The following is a 19,103-nucleotide window of genomic DNA, read 5'->3' as shown; positions in this document are numbered from 1 at the left end:
ATTCTGCTACTTCTTTTTTGAATTCTTCCTTATCATCAGATGAATAGGGAATTTTATATAAAACTTTAACTTCCTTTTTAGGGTCTTTAAGTTTTATAGTGATTAACTCTTGTATCTTGTTGACTATAGAATCTAGTGGGTTTTCGGAACAAACTTGATCTAAGTGGTGTTCTAAATTTTGTTCGACCGTTAGGTAAAACTTTCTTTTATCCCACATACATCCAAGTATATTAAGATTTTCTGAAATTGCTTTTAAAATTTCATTTTTTGTTATAATGTTTGTTGTAACAAATTCACTTTCTTCAGGGTTATTGATATCAAACCAATTTAATGTTATAGTATCAAATTTTTGAATAAAAGGATTATATAACTTTAAAAAGTTATTTCCTATTATCAGATCTATTCCAGAGTCATGTTCATAAATTGACCTTATATAAAAATATCTATGTTCAATTTTTATAAAAACATGTTTTAGAACAAACCAAATTTGGTGTTTTTTCTTATCAGCAAAGATAATTTCTTTTGGTTTTCGTAACCTAATCCATCCTTCCTTTATTATGGATCTCCTACCAAAACACAAAGTAGCACCAGTATCAATGTAACCCATAATTTTCTTTTTATTCAGTGTTACCTGGATAAATGTTGCATTAGGGTTTCCATTTTTTAAAATTTTTCTACTCATTCTTCAATTTCTTCTTCAGTAGTATATTCAAAAATACTACTTTCGTCAGAATCAATATCTGATTCTATTGGTTCGAAACCTACTTCCCAAATTAATTTCAAGGTTTCTTTTTTAGTATACTCACTACAATCAATGTTTAAAACATTATCTTCTTTGTGGCGATTTATTGTAGGTATATATTTAGATGGTATTTGTTTAAATTTTCTTTCATCCATTTTGTTTTGAATGATTTGTTGATTGATAAATTCTTCTTCATTCTCTTGACGTCCTCTTTTACGTCCTTGTTCTGATGATTCTGGTTGCTCATTAGTTTTCACAAGTCCTACTTGTGGTTCTTCTTCCATACTAAAAGAACTTTCTGATCCCAAATCGTAGACAAATTTGTTTTCGTCATCAGATTCTTCGGTTATTTGGTTTTTCCTATTAATGTCTAGAGAAGCCATTAATGTTTGTAATTCATTTAGCTGGTTTGCTATTTCTTCTTCTGTTTCGTCCATATTAGGGTAATGGCGCAAAAAAGTTAATTTCTTTTTCAATATTTTCTGAAATTTCTATCATGTCTCCCCCTTCTTTTTTGACAAAAGTTTGTAATTGTTCTAGGGTTAGACATTTATCTCTTGTAGGAAAGAGTTTTAATAGATCGATTAAATCATCTATTTTTATACAAAGTTTTTCGTCTAGTAATCTTAGGTTTTCTTCTAGATTAGATATTTTCTCATTAAGTTTTTCTTCAAGCCCTTTTTCTAGTAGGACTTCTACTATTTTATCTAACTGTTTCTGAAGTACCATTAAATTTTCAAAAATATCTTGTATATTTTCACTTAAACCTTTATTAGCCATGTATAAACTTTTGTACTTTAAGGCTTAGAAGATTTGCAGAATTTTCATACTCCCAGTATGTAGAATAATCATTTTCAATTATTAGAAACCAATATGTTGTTTCTCTTAACCAATTAATTTGATTTCTTATTCTAATTATATTATTATAATTAGGTTCTAATATGAATGGTTGTGGTATTATTTTTCCAAATGGATTTATAAGCCCATCCATTATTTATCTAGTTAATTTTTTTAAGTTTTTTCTTAACGAATCAGCTAATTCTACATTTTCTTTAAAAAGAAAATAATCAAAATCTTCTTTCAGGTAGTACCGAGCTGTTTCTTCGCACCATTTAATTTGTGCTTTTACTTGAGTAATATCCTGATAATTTAGATCTAAAATAAATGGTAATAAAATCATTTTTCCTTTTGGATTTATTTTATATATTCTTAACCTTCTAAGTCGTTTTTTGTAAAAGCTGGTATTAAAAGATTTTGACATGTGTCAAAATTTTATTTGTCCAAAGTCACAAAGTCACTGTCACTGAAGTTTTTTCCGAAAATAATGAAGTTTTTAGTCACCTTTTGGAATAAAAGGGGTTAGGAACTTAAGCATCAAACATGGATAATCAAAGTAGTTTGATTGCAATTAACGGTCGAGATTGTTTACTTTGTATGAACGCATGCTTCAATCTTCAAACCCTTCACTTCACCAATTCCAAAACCCCCAAAAAAGCAAAACCATCACAGAATCACTTTCCCGCCCACACTCACAACTCTCCGGCATCCATCAATGGCAGACAACAAAAAGCGCCGCCGTACAGAACCAACCGACGAAATCCTCCCCTTCAAAAACAAACTCAAACCAGACTCCATCATCCTCGAAATCCTCAAAAACCTAAAAGCCTCAACCGCATCTTCTTCCGGAACCAAAACCCTAACCCTCGACGAACTCTCACTTCCCTTCACCTGCCGCGAAGTAGCGGATCTCTCCCTCTCCTCCGTTCAATCCAACATCGAATCTCTCGTTCTCAAGATCGCTCACTCTATCCTCTCCGGTAATGGATTCGCATTCGATGTTCCGTCTCGTTCTGCTGCGAATCAGCTTTATGTTCCTGAACTTGACCGGATTGTTCTCAAGGATAAATCGTCCATCCGTCCTTTTGCGAATATTGGGACTGTGAGGAAAACTGCTATTACTGCTAGGATTATTCAGCTTATTCACCAGCTTTGTCTTAAAGGGATTCATGTTACTAAGCGTGATCTGTTTTATACTGATGTTAAGCTCTTCCAGGATCAGGTTTTGTTCTTGTCTTTTAAATTTAGTATTACTTTGGGTTTGTTTGGTTTTGGTTATGCATTGCATTATATGAAATTGAATTGAACACCAGACTATGAAACTATTTACTCTATTTAATTTGATTTGATATTATATGATGGATGATTGGTTGGGCATACTCTATGAGCTGCATATGCTGACATGATACTAACATATAGACACCAATGATAATTTAAGAAAATGGATTTGATTGAATATAACTGTGTGTGTTAGTATAGTGTCTGTGTTCGACACCAACATGTGTCGGTACTATGTGTGTTCAATACTGACACAGTTTGGACATCGGACTCACCTTTGATTTGAAATGTCGGTGCTTAATGGAATTTACTACTAGATAAAATGAAAATTAGGTACTTAGGGTCGGTTTGGTTCAATGGAGGGGAGGGGGAGATTTTAATGGAGGGGAAGTTGATATATTCTATAATAGGGGAGAGATTTTGAAATTAATTTACCTTTTAAAAACATGGTTCTCTTTTTTATCATTTTGATTTGCCATCCTATACATACAACAACTTTTAAAATCCTATACATACAACAACTTTTAAATTTTCTAAAAAAAAAACTTTTTATATCATGTTTGTTTTGTTCTTAGACAGTTTAATTAAACATTGCAATTAGTGGGTTTAGTGTCATACCAAGGAAGTTGCTGTTAAGAGACATCAATGGATGGGGTTGGCAGCACCATGTAATGGTCTATGGAGACAATTCGAACATTGAAAACCACTGAATTTAATTGTGAATCTGACATTTTTTGCTTTCTTGTAAACCACGATGAAAACACTTGTGAAATGAAAACTGAACGAAATTGAAAACGGTGGGGCAGAAAACCTAGTAAGTTATTTTTAACAAGGATAATTTAGGATTTTAACAAAATAACTGAGGGTAAACCTACTTTTGTGGTCAGATACTCCGCGCTTCTATCCGGGATCGACTACCTAGGATGAAATGCGAGATATTTGATGAAATAGGATCTCAAATTTCACATCAAACGATATAAACAATGAATAGATTGTTATGATTTTATTTTGTTGGTTTTTACTAATCCTAAATAACTTTAAATGTCTCCAATTTAATTAAATAATTGAACTCAAACTTCTTTGTTATGAATCAGATGCAATCTGACACGGTTCTGGATGATGTTTCGTGCATGTTGGGCTGCACACGTTCAAGCCTCAACGTTGTTGCGGCGGAGAAAGGGGTCGTTGTAGGAAGGTTGATTTTCAGCGACAATGGAGATATGATTGACTGCACCAAAATGGGGATGGGGGGAAAGGCGATTCCACCTAATATAGATCGGGTTGGGGATATGCAGAGTGATGCTCTGTTCATTCTCTTGGTGGAGAAGGACGCAGCTTATATGAGGTTGGCTGAAGATAGATTCTACAACAGGTTTCCATGCATAATCGTGACGGCGAAGGGGCAGCCAGATGTTTCAACGAGGCTGTTCTTGAGGAAGATGAAGATGGAGTTAAAGTTGCCAGTTCTCGCGCTTGTGGACAGTGACCCTTATGGATTGAAGATTCTATCGGTTTATGGGTGTGGGTCGAAGAACATGTCCTACGACAGTTCTCACTTGACTACCCCTGATATTAAGTGGCTAGGGGTTAGGCCTAGTGATTTGGACAAGTACAAGATACCAGAGCAGTGCAGGCTACCAATGACCGAGCAGGATATCAAGACTGGAAAGGACATGTTGGAGGAAGATTTTGTGAAGAAGAATCCTGGTTGGGTTGAGGAATTGACATTGATGGTTAAGACTAAGCAGAAGGCTGAGATACAGGCTTTGAGCACCTTTGGTTTTCAATATCTCTCTGAAGTTTATTTGCCCTTGAAATTGCAGCAGCAAGATTGGCTGTGAGTAATGTAATATTTAAGAATTTAGATGCTGGTTATTTCATTATGTGTCTCATCAGCTTAGCTATTTACTGTCTGCAGCAACAATTTACAGTGGAATGTGGATGAATTTCAGTTATCATCCATAAAAATTGTTCAGTATCTTCTGTTGTAAGTCATGTTATGGTCTATGATATTTCAGTATGAGTTTATAATTTTCATCTTATTGTTTTCTTGTTATCATTCCATCAGTAAACACATGACCAACTTCAACAATATCCAGAAACCTGAGTGTTTATGGATTGCTTGAGTTTCTCGAGTATGCTTAAAATTCTAAACTGAAAGTGCTCTAGTGCTATGTAGCAATTGAGTCTGATGAGTGCTAGTACAACTCTGAAAAAGAAATTGAAAATCTTACGGTCCTGTCATATACTGAAGGGTGTATTACCCTAAGTTTTCTGATTCTGGCCACCTTTGGTTATTGTGCTCCAGAACATGCTGTTGATTGATCGACCGAGTAGATGTTTAGAATTGTGGTGAGTTTGACATAATCACAACGACATTATGGTTTTTAAAGCTCTGAAACACAGTTGTATCAAAATCATGGTGGCATGCCGAGATTTTAACAAATTCACTATCAGGGCTTTTGTGTTCTTCCAAATATAATTACTTGAAGGAAGTGATTGGCAATTCGAAATCTGTAGCAGAGCATAATCTTATTGAATTGGCACTCATATTATTATCTTGTCTCATAGGTCTTGCTGATGATTTAAAATCAGAAGAGTAGAATAATTAGAAGGCAAATAAGCATTCTGGTTTTTGGATGGTTCTTTCACTTATTAATGGTCTAGATATAGTCAGTGACTCAGTGTGGATGAAATAGGTAGAGGTATGCATTTCCATATGAATTAGCCGTGTTTGGAAATTGGAACAGTTTATAGTTTTTGGTTTCCTTTTGAATGTAACAACTTATTGTAGTATGTACTTCAAAATGCACTGTTTTTAGAGATTTTTTTTGTCACAGTGACTCAATAGTCCTTTCATCTGGTTCTTTTTCTGAGGCTATTCTTTTTTTTGGAGGCTCTCTGATCCTCCTCTTCATTTTCTTCTTTTTAAAATATGCTCTTGAATTCTTGTCATAAAATGAAATTAATTTTTGCCGTGATTGATGTGTGATCGATGTTTTGCATATTATCCCATAAAATGGCAGATTTTTGCATATTATTTAATTGCGATATTGGAGTTCAATATTGCAACTTTGTCCGCGTTCCCTGTTGAGGCAATTTGATTAAAATTTCAAGTTTCAGCAGTAACTTTGGGACGATCATTATTGTTTAAATATAGAAGAAACTAACCACTAATGGCCTATCCGATGCAACAAGATACTGTTGCAGCAATGTGTTAAAAGAGCAGGGCCAACGTGTCCAGTTATAGATTTTTGTTGTTGATAAACATCCAGTTATAGACGTTGTCTCATCTTTGATTTACTGAGATATTACAAAACTCTTGCCTTGCTTCCGGTACTCCTCTTACACTAAAGGGTTACCTGAAGCGTGTGACCTATATTCACATCACAAGCTGCAAAATTTAGCTTTGCTCTTCTTCGAGCATCTTCAGTAAACTTTTGGTCTTGCTCACATCAGAACCTGTAGCATTCAGAAGATTTCGAAGTTTTCCATACGACATTCAAAGATATTATTCTGAAATTTTACTAATGTACTTATTCATTTTGCCTTAAAAGCTTACGGATAAATAGTCACTGGAAAAATACCGGTGCATCCCAGAACCTGCAGTATTGCAGCTTCTTCTTTACTCGTATCAGCAAGAGAGTTTTGTAGCCCAGCCATCTCTGCTCTTACTGCTCAGCCTACATGGTAACGGGCATTTTTTTAAACCTTGCAAACCAAATTACCATATTAGATTTTTTTTGTTGACAGAACCATAATAGATGTCTTAGAGAAGAGGAAATCATAAACATAATTAATTATACGTTGAGGCTGATTTAGCTTTCCTAGTATTTTTCTGTATTATGTGATTTAGTTAAAGACCACTATGCCATGCAGATGGGATGATAAATACTGTTGTAAATCAAGTCAATTAGGGTGTCTCTGAATGGTAGTTAGGGATTAATTCTTAAAGGTAATGAGATCAACTTAATATACTTTGTAGATGATCTTCCATACATATTGGTCTCGATAGAATTCTTGACAAAACATTTGAGAATCAATTATATACGAAAATTTCTCGAAATATTGAGATCACATTATTTTAGTATGTCAAGCTTATTTATATTGTCACATAATGTTAGTATGTCAAGCCTATTTATATTATATTAGTATAATGGTAATCCAGGATTCATAAATCTAAACCTTAAAGATAAGATGATTTAGTGTGTTCTAAAGGAAAATGTAGAGCGATATGAAACTGAATTCACGTCAATAAAGGATAAAACTCAATCATGGCTATAACTTGATTCAAAGGTACATGAAAAACATCAGTGGTATCATGTTCCTTCACCAATAAATCATGCATGACGACTCCTTATGACATCTATCTTTAAGCTTGAATGTTACAAATTAAAGATTACCCTTTGAGCCAATTTTCAATGTCCAACATATCCAACCACATTGAGCAATAACCAAGTTCTTTCTTTCCAGGCGTGTTCTTCTAAACTTTGTCATTTGTACTCTTCCATACCATAAAATAGTATTAGTAGCCATCAAGGATTTTATTCCTCGTTCAAAATTTTATGCCTACAAAGATTTATAGCAATTGACACTAATTGAACAACGAACTGATCGGTGCATGTTATTTTCTTCATTTTGTCTCATAATCCATATGTCTCTTTCAACAAAAATGTAGAACTCCATGTGCTCCCCAAGACAAAGCTTGGGTTATATGACCAGGCCTGACTTACGTAAAATCTCATCTAGAAAAATATTTATAGCATTGTATAAATGACTAGGAATTTCTAGCCACATAGTCTCTTCTGGAAAAATATTTGTGGTTGTCTAAATGACCGATTAAACCATGAGAAATGATTAGCAATCTCTGGCCTTACTTGTCTAACAACATCCACAATGGAAGATTGGGAGGGTCTCAAACATTTATGTTTTTTAACATAACATAATTTAATTTGAATTTTTTAAAAAACACCAAAAGCATAAAAATTCATATTTAATCACTAACACTAGTAATTAAAAAAAAACTAGTAGTAATCACTAACACTAGTAATTAAAAAAAAAAAACAATATAATTTGTATAAATATGAATTTTGAGGGTAAAAATGTATTTGTATCAAAAAAGGGGTAGAAAAGGTATTTTGATACCATTTATCTCCTTTCAAAGTGGCTTTCATTTTCCCCCAAACACAAGTGACGTGCAGTGTGATTGAAGGGGTATATCGGGAATTCCAAATTTCCGTAAGCTTCTCGAATCCAAAACACAAACCCTAATCTAACCCAAACATTGGCACCAGGTACACACACACACCCAGATAATCTCTCACATCATCATCTTCATCTTCATCTTCTTCTTTGTTGTTGTAATTTGATTATTGAATTGAATCAATTACTACGGCTACTATATATTTATTGAATTGAATTTATTTGATGCCGATACGAGATGCCTCCGAAGCAATCAAAAGCTGATGTAGCCAAGAAGCAGAAGGTTGTTGAAGACAAAACTTTTGGTCTCAAAAACAAAAACAAAAGCAAAGCTGTTCAGAAATATGTTCAGAATCTCAAATCCTCCGTTCAACCCAGAACCGATCCCAAACAAGATGCAAAGGTATTATTGTTTCTTAATTATCATCATTATTCCATATTCTTTTATCGTAGATTATTCAAATGGGTTTTCTGCTTATGCCCTGTTTGGTTAAACAGCTTGTCATGATAATCGCTTATGAATAAGCTACAAGCTGTTTTCATAAGCTATCTTGGAGAACATATGAAAATAAAATGAAAGCAGCTTATGTGCATATGTGCATGTCATAACAGTCTCTCAAGTGTTTATGTCAGTAGTTAAGCTCGAATAAGCCAATCAAAAAGGCTCTTATTAATGTAACATTAGATTGATTTTTCAACTGGGTTTTCTGCGTAGGCCCTGTTTGGATAAACAGCTTAATTTGCAGCTTACAGCTTATCATGATAATCGACTATGTATAAGTTCTTTTTTATAACAAGATAAAATATAGTTAGATTATTTTTGTATAAGCAATAAGTTGTTTTCATGAGAACTTGTGACAATAAGCTGAAAACAGCTTATGTGCATGTCATTAGCTGTTTTGGTTAAGTCTTCTAAACAGTCTCACAAGTGCTTATGTCAGTAGATTAGCTCATATAAGCCAATCCAGAAAGGCTCCTAATCTGTTATGTTTTATTGGTAACAGAAAAAGAAGGAGGAAGAGAAGGCAAAAGAGAAGGAGCTGAATGATTTGTTCAAAATTGCTGTTAGTCAGCCTAAAGTCCCACCTGGTAATCATTTTCATTGTTATTTTCTGATTCACAAGTTTAATTCTGATACACTGTCGGTGTAAAAAGATTTACACTGTCAGCAGATAAAAAACAATTATATTTGTAATTTTCGAAGTAGTTATTCGAAGTAGTTATGACTTAAGTGTAACATTTTAGTGATGTGACAGTTATGATTGATTGACAATGTAACAAATCTTTACATTACAGTGCATATGAATTAAATTATTTTTTTCTGTAGTTCAATGGGTTTATATTATTCAGTGTTGCTGGAAACTAATATATCTGAATTTTGTTAGGTGTTGATCCCAAGTCCGTATTATGTGAGTTTTTTAAAGTGGGTCAGTGTGCTAAGGGATTCAAATGCAAATTCTCTCATGATTTGAATGTTCAGAGGAAAGGGGAGAAGATTGACATATACAGTGATAAGCGTGACGATGGTATGTAGATTGTGTTTGCTTCTTGTTGTTTTGGTTCTGATGGCTTTCCTTTTTCTTACTTTTTGGTTTTGCTCTTATGTTGTTAGATACAATGGAAGAGTGGGATCAAGAGACATTGGAGAAAGTGGTGGAGTCGAAGAAAAATGAGTATAATCAGAACAAACCAACAGATATTGTATGATTTATTAGATTTGTTGGCGTTATGTTGCATTGTTTTACTTGATTTTATCCACTTTCATTTTTTTATGGCTAATTCGAGGCTTCTTTTTAATGTTTGATTTTTGTGTCTTATTCAAATCATATTTTTATTCTTGCTTATTCAAATGGAAATAACCTCCGTACGTTGTTTATGTATTTTTAGGTATGCAAACACTTTTTGGATGCGGTAGAGAGGAAGCAATATGGTTGGTTTTGGTCATGTCCAAATGGTGGTAAGAATTGTATCTATAGACATGCACTTCCACCTGGATATGTTCTAAAATCCCAAATGAAGGCTTTGTTAGAGGAAGAATCTGATAAAATGCCAATTGAGGAGGAGATTGAAAAGCAGGTGAACTGTTTTTTCCCCTTACAAGAAGCATCGTCATTTGATTATTGTATCAAGCTTTCTAACATATTATGTAACATGGTTTAGCGTTCCCAAGTGAAAACTACAACTCCTATAACTACTGAGTTGTTCTATCAATGGAAGAAGAAAAAAATGGACGAGAGAGATGCCAGTTTGGCTGCCCAACAGGCAGAGAGGGCTAAGAATGACCGTATGAGGTATGTTCATTATCTGTTATTGATCATTCACATATGAATTGCGTATTTATAGCCCCTCCTTTTTAATCGAGGAAAAGGGAAATATTGAAGGGGCTGCGTGTTTTTTGGACGTGTTTTTAAAGTGTATTACAAATGGTATGAAAGCTGATGAACTTTTTCTTATTTGTTTCCTAATCATGTTGTATTATCTTCTTAAATGCAGTGGTCGTGAGCTGTTTTTGTCCAATGCTAGCTTGTTTGTGGATGATGCTGAAGCATACGACAACTACCAAAGAGAACCAGAACCTGATGAAACTGAACAGAATGTAAGTTTCTCCTAGCACGTCTCTTTGTAATTTTAATGGCTTTTCCATGGATATAGATAAAATCTGCAATATGACTGGAATTTTGCAGTTTTATTCAAAACGAAAATTTAACAGTTGCAAATTTGGAAAATTGGAAAATTTGAAGGCCATAACTGCCATTTTTTTGTTATGATGCTGTAAATAAACTAATCCTGCTTTTCTAGTTTTATGCAATTATGTACCCTTCAAATTTGCTTTTTGGTTCATTGGATCTTAGTTTAGACATGGGGTCCCCATGCCAGCCAGTAACAATTGGGATTTATGGTGCAAATGGGCTTGTTTGTAACTTTTATGCATGAGGAATCCCATAGCAAATGTTTTTTTTACTCATAACAAATGGCTTTTAGGAGTGGATTCTCCTTCTCATGTTTTGAGCTATAAATTTTTGCATGCGACAATGTATGGTGTAATTAGTGTCTCATCTTTAGGCTTACCTATATCTTTTGAGCTTGCACTTTGTAGCCAGTTGTTTTATGAATTTGTGTCTGAATTCCTGTTTGGAATCCCAAAACCATGGCTTTGGAAAATGGTACAAGAGATTGTCCAAAACATGGTTGAGGGATTTCCTAACAGAAAACAAACATGCTGTGTGATTATTGTGTATGGATTGTTCATTACTCCATGTGTCCCTACTTATAAGACTCATTTGGTATAGTTGTTTGCCCCTAAATATAAGTCCGTTTGCAAATTTCTAGACACATACAATATTCTTTTTCCAAATACATCCTTTATCAATACTCTACCAATTTGTCTTGGAAAATTGGAATATGAAAAATTAACATCGCATGCATCTATACATAAAGATTAATTTAGTAATAGTCTTAACAAATTATACACATCAATTACACTACGAACCTTTCTTTTTATATGCAAAAAGTGCCAAAGTACCCTATTAATAGGGATGGAGGGAGTATTTTCTAGTAAGAAGTTCACTTAGTTTGTAAGGTAGGTGGTAAGTATATTGGCAAATTATTCTAATAGACATGGAATTTGTTGTGGATTGTATTAAGTTTACAATTGCACCTAGTTCTTGTTTATAAGCACATTGAAGTGATATACTATAACATATCTTTAGGTTTTGTTTGGGCGAAAGGAAGGAAGGAAAATGGAAGGGATGATAACCCTTGCATGGGGGGTTTGTTCTTCTCCATGAAACTAAGACCCTCCCATATGAAGGAGTTCAAAAATTGTATTAGGGGAGGATTTTGGAGGGCTTTGACAAATTTTCCAAATCATTTTCCTCTTTTATTTATAATATTTATTATTTTCTCAAAACAAATAATCAATCATAAGCACTTTCCTCTCCCTTTAAATTTTTTCTCCCAAACAAAGGTGAGAAATTCCTTTTCTCTTTCTTTTTTTTTTTTCCCCTCCCTCACTACCCTTCCCCCCTCTTTCTCCTAACTCCCAAACAAATCCTTCAATTGAATTTCAAAAACTAGAAAGCAATATAGGCTCTTGAATTAAAAATGTAGCTGACCCCTCTTAGTGGGATAATGATTGGTGGTTGTTGGATTAAAATGTGCTTTTTCAATATGCTTTTACCATATATTTTGTTTTCCTAACTGTTGGATCCATCTTCAGGGGACTGGGAGTGCTGCTAATAATGGTCCCAGCACCTCAGCAACAGGTGGTGCAGACGATGAACTTCCCGATGACATTGACGACGACGATGATGAATTGGACTTGGACGAGTTGAATGAACTGGAAGCAAGTTTAGCCAAGACATCAATCCAAATTAAGGAGCCAGGAGCTGAAGCTTAATCCTGAGAAGTATTCTCAACCTTGATGTGATAGTTTAATGCTTCTACTGAACAATATATCATATGCTTCTAGCCACTGGCATTCCTTGCATTCGAGGAAGTTTTTTAATGAAGCCTTTGATGATAATGAAATCACTATTTGCAACATTGCATTTGATATGAATGATGACAGTTTAGTAACGATTCAGTTTTCTGTAGTTCGGTCCCTCATTGGACCTGTGACTGTGATGGACATTTTTGTTTGAATATGGGTAGTCTTTGTACAGACTGTACCTAATTTTTGTTATTGAGTTTCCTTTACTTCGCAAAGGCTGCTTCAATTTTGTTTTTCTGTGTGATTTTTCTTGATGCCACCACTGCTAAAATGTTGTGTTATGGATGTTGCAACTTATATATGTCCGTAGGGAGCTAGGTTATTCTTGGGAGTTTCTGGTTGAAAGAAAATGAAGTGGAAAGCAATATGTGGGACTAAGTCATCTGTGCATCCATCCTCTCATACGAAAGTAAAGGGATGAAGTGGAAAATAGAGAAAAGAGAGATTTTCATCTGTGACATTTTCGGTTGATCTAAGAAAACCGAAATAGTATAAGAGAAAATTTGAAGTTTACAGAAGTATAAAAGAAAATTAGTCTGTCAGTTTTTTTGAAAATATAGATTGTTAATCAATTGAGTCTGTCAGTTTCAGTGAATTTGAATCGAAATAGATATCAGTTGAAGCTCTAATCATATTTCTAAGTTCACGTTCTATTTGAGTATGCTCTAATCATAAATTAAATAGTTAGTTCAGTTTGCAAATAATTAAAATTCTTCATGATATTCAATTTTTACATAGTCAGTTTTGCTACTGTACAAACATACTTATTTTATTTTTCTTTCACTTAACAATCAAAACAAAGGAAGTTTTTTTTTTTAAACAAAGGAAGATAATTTTTCTTTCACTTTCACTTTCTTGAGTAACATATCGTAGTTTCTGTTCGTGCACGTAGGAAGTTTTTCCTCAATGCATCTAACCTATCTTTGAGTCAAATCATTGAACCTTCTGAACTTCAAAGAGTCTATAATTATAAATTAGCAAGAAAGTCTTGAAACATATTATTTGAAAACAGTATGTTTGATCAATTTGAAAGACTTTTTTTTACAAAGTCTTTTTAAAGACGTGTTGCGTGATAGTATTTTCTTTGTGATGTTTTGTCTCTTAAAGACATGTTGTTTGATCCTGTTATGTAAACTTGCCACATCCAATATACTGGTAAACACATGTTCGTTAACGCACGAGTGCTTGATTGATATTCTTGGATACACGAGTTCATGTTTTTCAAATGTTTCATTTCAATCATAATAATTGAAATGTACTAATTCACCTTATTATATCCGTCATACAATTTAATATTTTTTTATTAAATTGTCCTTATTAAATTATCAACTGCATTCATCATTATTATTGTAAATGCAAAATGACATATGTCAACTTAGGAATAATATTAATTAATGATACGATTGGAAAAAATTAACTAATATTAGATTAAAATTTGAAATGATCATTCATTTTGAGATAATTTTCTTTTTTAAAAACAAACCATTCATTGTGGAAGGAATAAGTGCAATTAAGAATATACAAGTGAAAAGTGCTAAATTTTGGTTTAGTTTTCCCCTTCTAATTTTAGTGTAGGTACGCACTATATAATCCCTTAAATTTGTCACGTTGCTCGTAGCTTACATGCTGACACGATGGACGGTCATGTGGGACTAAAAAAGTTATACATAAGTTAAAAAAAAAACTCAATTTTCAAGTGAGGATTCAATTCTTCTGTCAAAGAAAAAGTTGAGGGTTCAATTAAGGGGTTTGGTAATTGGTAATAAAACTAAAAGTTGTATTTATGTTGTGACACCAAACTAAGTCCCATAGTTTTTGTCATGCGCGACAATAGGTCTTCGCGTTCACCCATGTTGTTGTGAAAGGAATTAAGCAGTGGACTAGGGACAAAATATAAAAGACCATGGACATTGCTGTCTTATTGTTTTGCTTTACGGTATACGTTTTTTAAAAGTAAAAAGCTCTTTATAGATGTTGTTTTGATCATTCTTGATCTTTCCATTTCAAAAGGCCACTCAAAATATACCACTACAGCCTACAAGAATGTTAGTGCTCGTCCCTAGTCAATAATCAAGTCTTATGGGTTGAGACGCCGAAGAATATTCCTAGGAGATCCAGAACTAGTGTCGATTCATATAAAATGGTGAGACCACACGGGTTTCATGCAGTAGAAGAGCGAACGTTAGAAAGAGTTTTCATAGCATTTCACTTGTTTCATTACTCATACCATTCATTTACTCATTTACATACTATTTTTAGGTGAAACCTAGATTACCCTCTCTTGTTTAGGGGGTATTTACCCTTTCAAGATATCAACCAATCAAAAAGTAATATACAAATGTAACATTAAATGTCAAATAAATGAGTCAATTTTTCTATAAAAAAAATCAATTTTAAAAAGGTAACTTTTAATTTTTATTTAATTATATTTAGGTATACAATCTTAATTAATTTACACTATAGGGCTTGTAACAATTAAAATTTCACATCAAATTCAATCCATAAATATTTATTTTTTAGGGTTAATTATGTTTTTGGTCCCTACAAAATTGCGACTTTGTAAGTTTAATCCTTAATTAATTTTAATAGCATTTTTAATCCCTTCAAAAAATTTCTACACTCAATATTAGTCCTTACTCAATCCAAATTTGTTTAATTTATGCTTAAACTCTTAAGTTTTTCAACAATTTTTTACAGGCGTGTTAAGAATGTTATTAAAAGGTCCTCCGAAAAAAATATCGCAAAAATTTGATTTCTACGTCCATATTTTTGTTACTTATATCTTAAACTTTTGTCGTTTTAAAAAATTCATATTTAATTTATTTCATGTTAAAAAATTATAGATTTTAGTAAATGAACCTTTTATAGTGTTCTAAACTTGTACAAAAAGAATCGTTAAAAAATTTAAGAGTTTAAGGATAATTAAACAAAATCTATTTTAGCAGGGACTAAAATTATAAGTAATTTTTTTTTGTAGGGATTAAAAAAGCTATTAAAATTAAGTAAGGACTAAACTTAGAAGGTCGCCATTTTATAGGGACCAAAAACATATTTAACCCTATTTTTTAGGGGATACTTTTAAAACATTATTTGTTTTTTAATTAAAAACAAAAAGGTGTAGCCAATTTTTTCTCTACAAAAAAAAAATTGTTCCTAATTTGTACTTCCACGGATAAGTTGATATAACAAATTTCCACCAATATTTGTATTTTTGTTGCAAAATTAATAAGTCTTTAGAATACTCTAAAATTTTAAATATTATTTGTTTTTTTAATCTACTAACAATATATAAAAAAATTATTAAAAAAACAATATATTTATTAAAAAAAATATCAAAATCAAAATCCAACAAAATTTCATAATTGTCCTTCTTAAAAGCCAATATATTATCATGATAATTACGGACAACTATTTTTTCAATTCCACACCACAAATTTAAATGTCTACTTTTACTACTAATCTACTACTACTAATACTATAATAAGAAAATTAGAAAATTTTACTCGAGTAAAATTTCATAATTATCCTCACAATCTTCTTAATTTTATGGGTTTAATCGTCATTTTACAAAATAAAATTCAAATTTATTGATTTTGAAATTTTTTTATATATATTTTTGTTTATCTTTCTATCCTAACTAATTCTCTATGTATCTTCATTTTTCAGATTTATCACTTCCAAGCCTAACTAATTCTCTATATCGTCATTTTGTTTTCATCTATTTTAATCTCTTAATCTTAATAATTTGCATATTTAAAAAATTAATAGAAACGATACAATAATGTTAAATTTTTTAAAGTAATCATTAGTTTTCAAAATTTAAGCATATCAACTTTCTCATATCGGTATACATGAAATTTGATTTTGGAGATATAAGCACATAAAGTCTACAATTAGTGCGGTGTAAATATTTAATGGTATTTTGGAGAAACAATACAGTGACGTTGATATTTTAAAAATAGTCACGAGTTTTCTAAATTTTATCATATTGACTATTACATATTGTTAAAAAAAAAAAATCTTCTGCATAAAGTATATAAAATCTTCAACGAGTGCGGTGCAAATATTTATCGGTATTTTAAATATAAAATAAAAAGTTATTTAATAGAAACATTACATCGATGTTGATATTTTGAAAATAGTCATGAGTTTTCAAAATTTTATCATATCGATTTTCTCATATATGTACATAAAAATTTATTTATGCATATATAAACACATAAAATCTGCAACGAGAGTGGTGCAAATATTGAACGGTGTTTTGCATATAAAATAAAAAGTTATTCAATAGAAACACTATATTAATGTTTATATTTTGACAATATTAATGAGTTTCTACGATTTTATCATATCAACTTTCTCATATATTAACATAAAAAATTATTTCTGCAGAAAAATCACATAAAATCTACAACGGGTACGGTGAAAACATTGAACGGTGTTTTGCATATAAAATAAAAAGTTATTTAATAGAAACACTACATTGATGTTGATATTTTGAAAATAATCATGAGTTTTAAAAAATTTATTTTATTGGCTTTCTTATATGTGTATATAAAAATTTGTTTTCGTGTACATAAGAAAATAAATTCCACAACATACACGATTCAAATATTTAACATTTTTTACATATAATATATGAAAAAAAAACATTTGATAGTACTAACAAAGCAATTATTTTTTATATGATTACCACAATGTTACGTGACCCGTGCGTAACCGCACGGGGGTCTATTACTAGTTAAAAAATAAAATAAAGCATGACAGTTTTTTTTCAAAGGAGAAAACGTGATAGTTGTTTTATTAAAAAATAAGCTATGAACTTGGCCATTATTTTTAACCCATGAACATGTTGTTTTATTAAAAAATAATTAAATTAAATTAATAGGGTTAAAATTGAAAGAAAATATAAAAAACGACCAGCTATAAGCTCAAAAGCTATTTGAAATAGTTTCTCAAAAAACGCTATAAGTTAGTGGAAAAAGTTTTTTACCCAACACATCTTATTATATCAAAACAAACTTATAAGCTAGTCCAACATGCTATAAGCTAGCTTATTCGTGTTACCAAACACAGCCATGATGGGTTGAATTTGATGTGAAATTTTAATTGTTACAAGCCCTATAGTGTAAATTAATTAAGATTGTATACCTAAATATAATTAAATAAAAATTAAAAGTTACCTTATTAAAATTCATTTTTTTATAGAAAAAATTGACTCATTTATTTGACAATTAATGTTACATTTGGATATTACATTTTGATTGGTTGATAACTTGAAGGGGTAAATACCCCCTAAACAAGAGAGGGTAATGTAGAAAAAACCCTATTTTTATGATAAAAATGTAAAAACATGAAAAGGAAAATTAAAATGTTAGTTTCTCTCACTTCCTTTTCACCAAAACAACTTTGCAAAGAAGTTACGTTAATTATATAAAGCAACATTAAAACAAGAGGAAGCATGCATAATCTGCACAATAAACTCATTTTCAAATTTGAAATATATAATTGAGGTGAAATATATACCACTACAAGAATGTTAGTGATCGTCCCTAGTCAATAATCAAGTCTTATGGGTTGAGACGCCGAAGAATATTCCTAGAAGATCCAGAATTAGTGTCGATATAGATCTCACCTAAAATGGTGAGGCCACACGGGTTTCACGCAGTAGAAAAGCAAACATTAGAAGGAGTTTTCATAGCATTTCACTTGTTTCATTACTCATACCATTCATTTACTCATTTACATGCTATTTTTATGATAAAAATGTAAAAACATGAAGAGGAAAATTCAAATGTTAGTTTCTCTCACTCCCTTTTCATCAAAACAATTTTGCAAAGAACTTACGTCAATTATATAAATTAACATTAAAACAAGAGGAAGCATGCAGAATCTGCACAAAAAACTCATTTTCAAACTTGAAATATATAATTGAGGTGAGACTTACATGCCAAGTAACACAGCTACACTTATTATTCATCATACAAGGAAATGCGGTACCATACAAGTTGATTATCTAAAAATCAACAGAAAAAGAAAGTACCATATAAGTTAACTATATGCATTATGCTGCAGAACCATGCATATGAAATTTCGATATAAGAGAAGGCGCAAGCAACATATAATGCTAATCATACTCTAGAATTAAGCATGAGTAGAGTCGTTTTGTTTTGAAGAATGTGATTCCTCTACCACCTTTTCCTTGCTAAACATTGATCTTCCTGCTTTGACAAACTGAGTCATTATCTTAGCTTTGATTTGGCCTCTTTTTGGAGGAAGAGGAACTCTAACAGTAGTCTTAGTAGTAACTATTGATTCAACATTTTCATTTGTTCTTGACATTGTTAGCTTCAAATGAAGGAGTTTTTTAGAATACGTACGTAGCAGAACAGAAACAAAAGATAGTTTATGCCAAAGACAAACTAAGAGAAAGAAAACATGTAAGTGTATGCGTGTGTACAGAAGTGTATAAAACATATTTATAATGTTGAAATTGAGACATCAAGTCCTGTTACATGGATATGGGTCCCCCCAAAATTAAATGTGGAAAGA

General features: G+C 31.9%; 2 protein-coding genes across 3 annotated transcripts; both read left to right on the top strand.

The window, feature by feature from the left end:
• The first annotated feature begins 2,202 nt into the window (after window positions 1-2,202).
• Window positions 2,203-4,894, top strand: RHL2 (Spo11/DNA topoisomerase VI, subunit A protein). The gene is made up of 2 exons (XM_085726597.1): window positions 2,203-2,801; window positions 3,952-4,894. The coding sequence occupies exons 1-2, from the start codon at window positions 2,295-2,297 to the stop codon at window positions 4,696-4,698; spliced, it is 1,254 nt and encodes a 417-aa protein (XP_085582723.1). The 5' UTR covers window positions 2,203-2,294; the 3' UTR covers window positions 4,699-4,894.
• Window positions 4,895-8,039: 3,145 nt separating this feature from the next.
• On the top strand, window positions 8,040-12,766 carry LOC146956120 (Zinc finger C-x8-C-x5-C-x3-H type family protein). Of its 2 annotated transcripts, XM_085726837.1 has the most exons (9): window positions 8,040-8,151; window positions 8,298-8,462; window positions 9,064-9,148; window positions 9,445-9,585; window positions 9,672-9,760; window positions 9,947-10,135; window positions 10,220-10,350; window positions 10,553-10,655; window positions 12,279-12,766. In XM_085726837.1, the coding sequence occupies exons 2-9, from the start codon at window positions 8,298-8,300 to the stop codon at window positions 12,456-12,458; spliced, it is 1,083 nt and encodes a 360-aa protein (XP_085582963.1). In that variant the 5' UTR covers window positions 8,040-8,151; the 3' UTR covers window positions 12,459-12,766. The 2 variants fall into 2 exon arrangements, with proteins under 2 accessions (XP_085582963.1, XP_085582957.1); XM_085726831.1 differs by having other exon boundaries at window positions 8,107-8,462.
• The last annotated feature ends 6,337 nt before the right edge of the window (window positions 12,767-19,103 follow it).

Source organism: Medicago sativa, chromosome 1, assembly GCF_051527215.1.
Source record: "Medicago sativa cultivar Bolivia chromosome 1, Bolivia_mono, whole genome shotgun sequence".
Classification (NCBI taxonomy): domain Eukaryota; kingdom Viridiplantae; phylum Streptophyta; class Magnoliopsida; order Fabales; family Fabaceae; genus Medicago; species Medicago sativa.
Note: the sequence above shows the minus strand (reverse complement) of the source record. Positions and strands in the feature narration are given on the sequence as shown.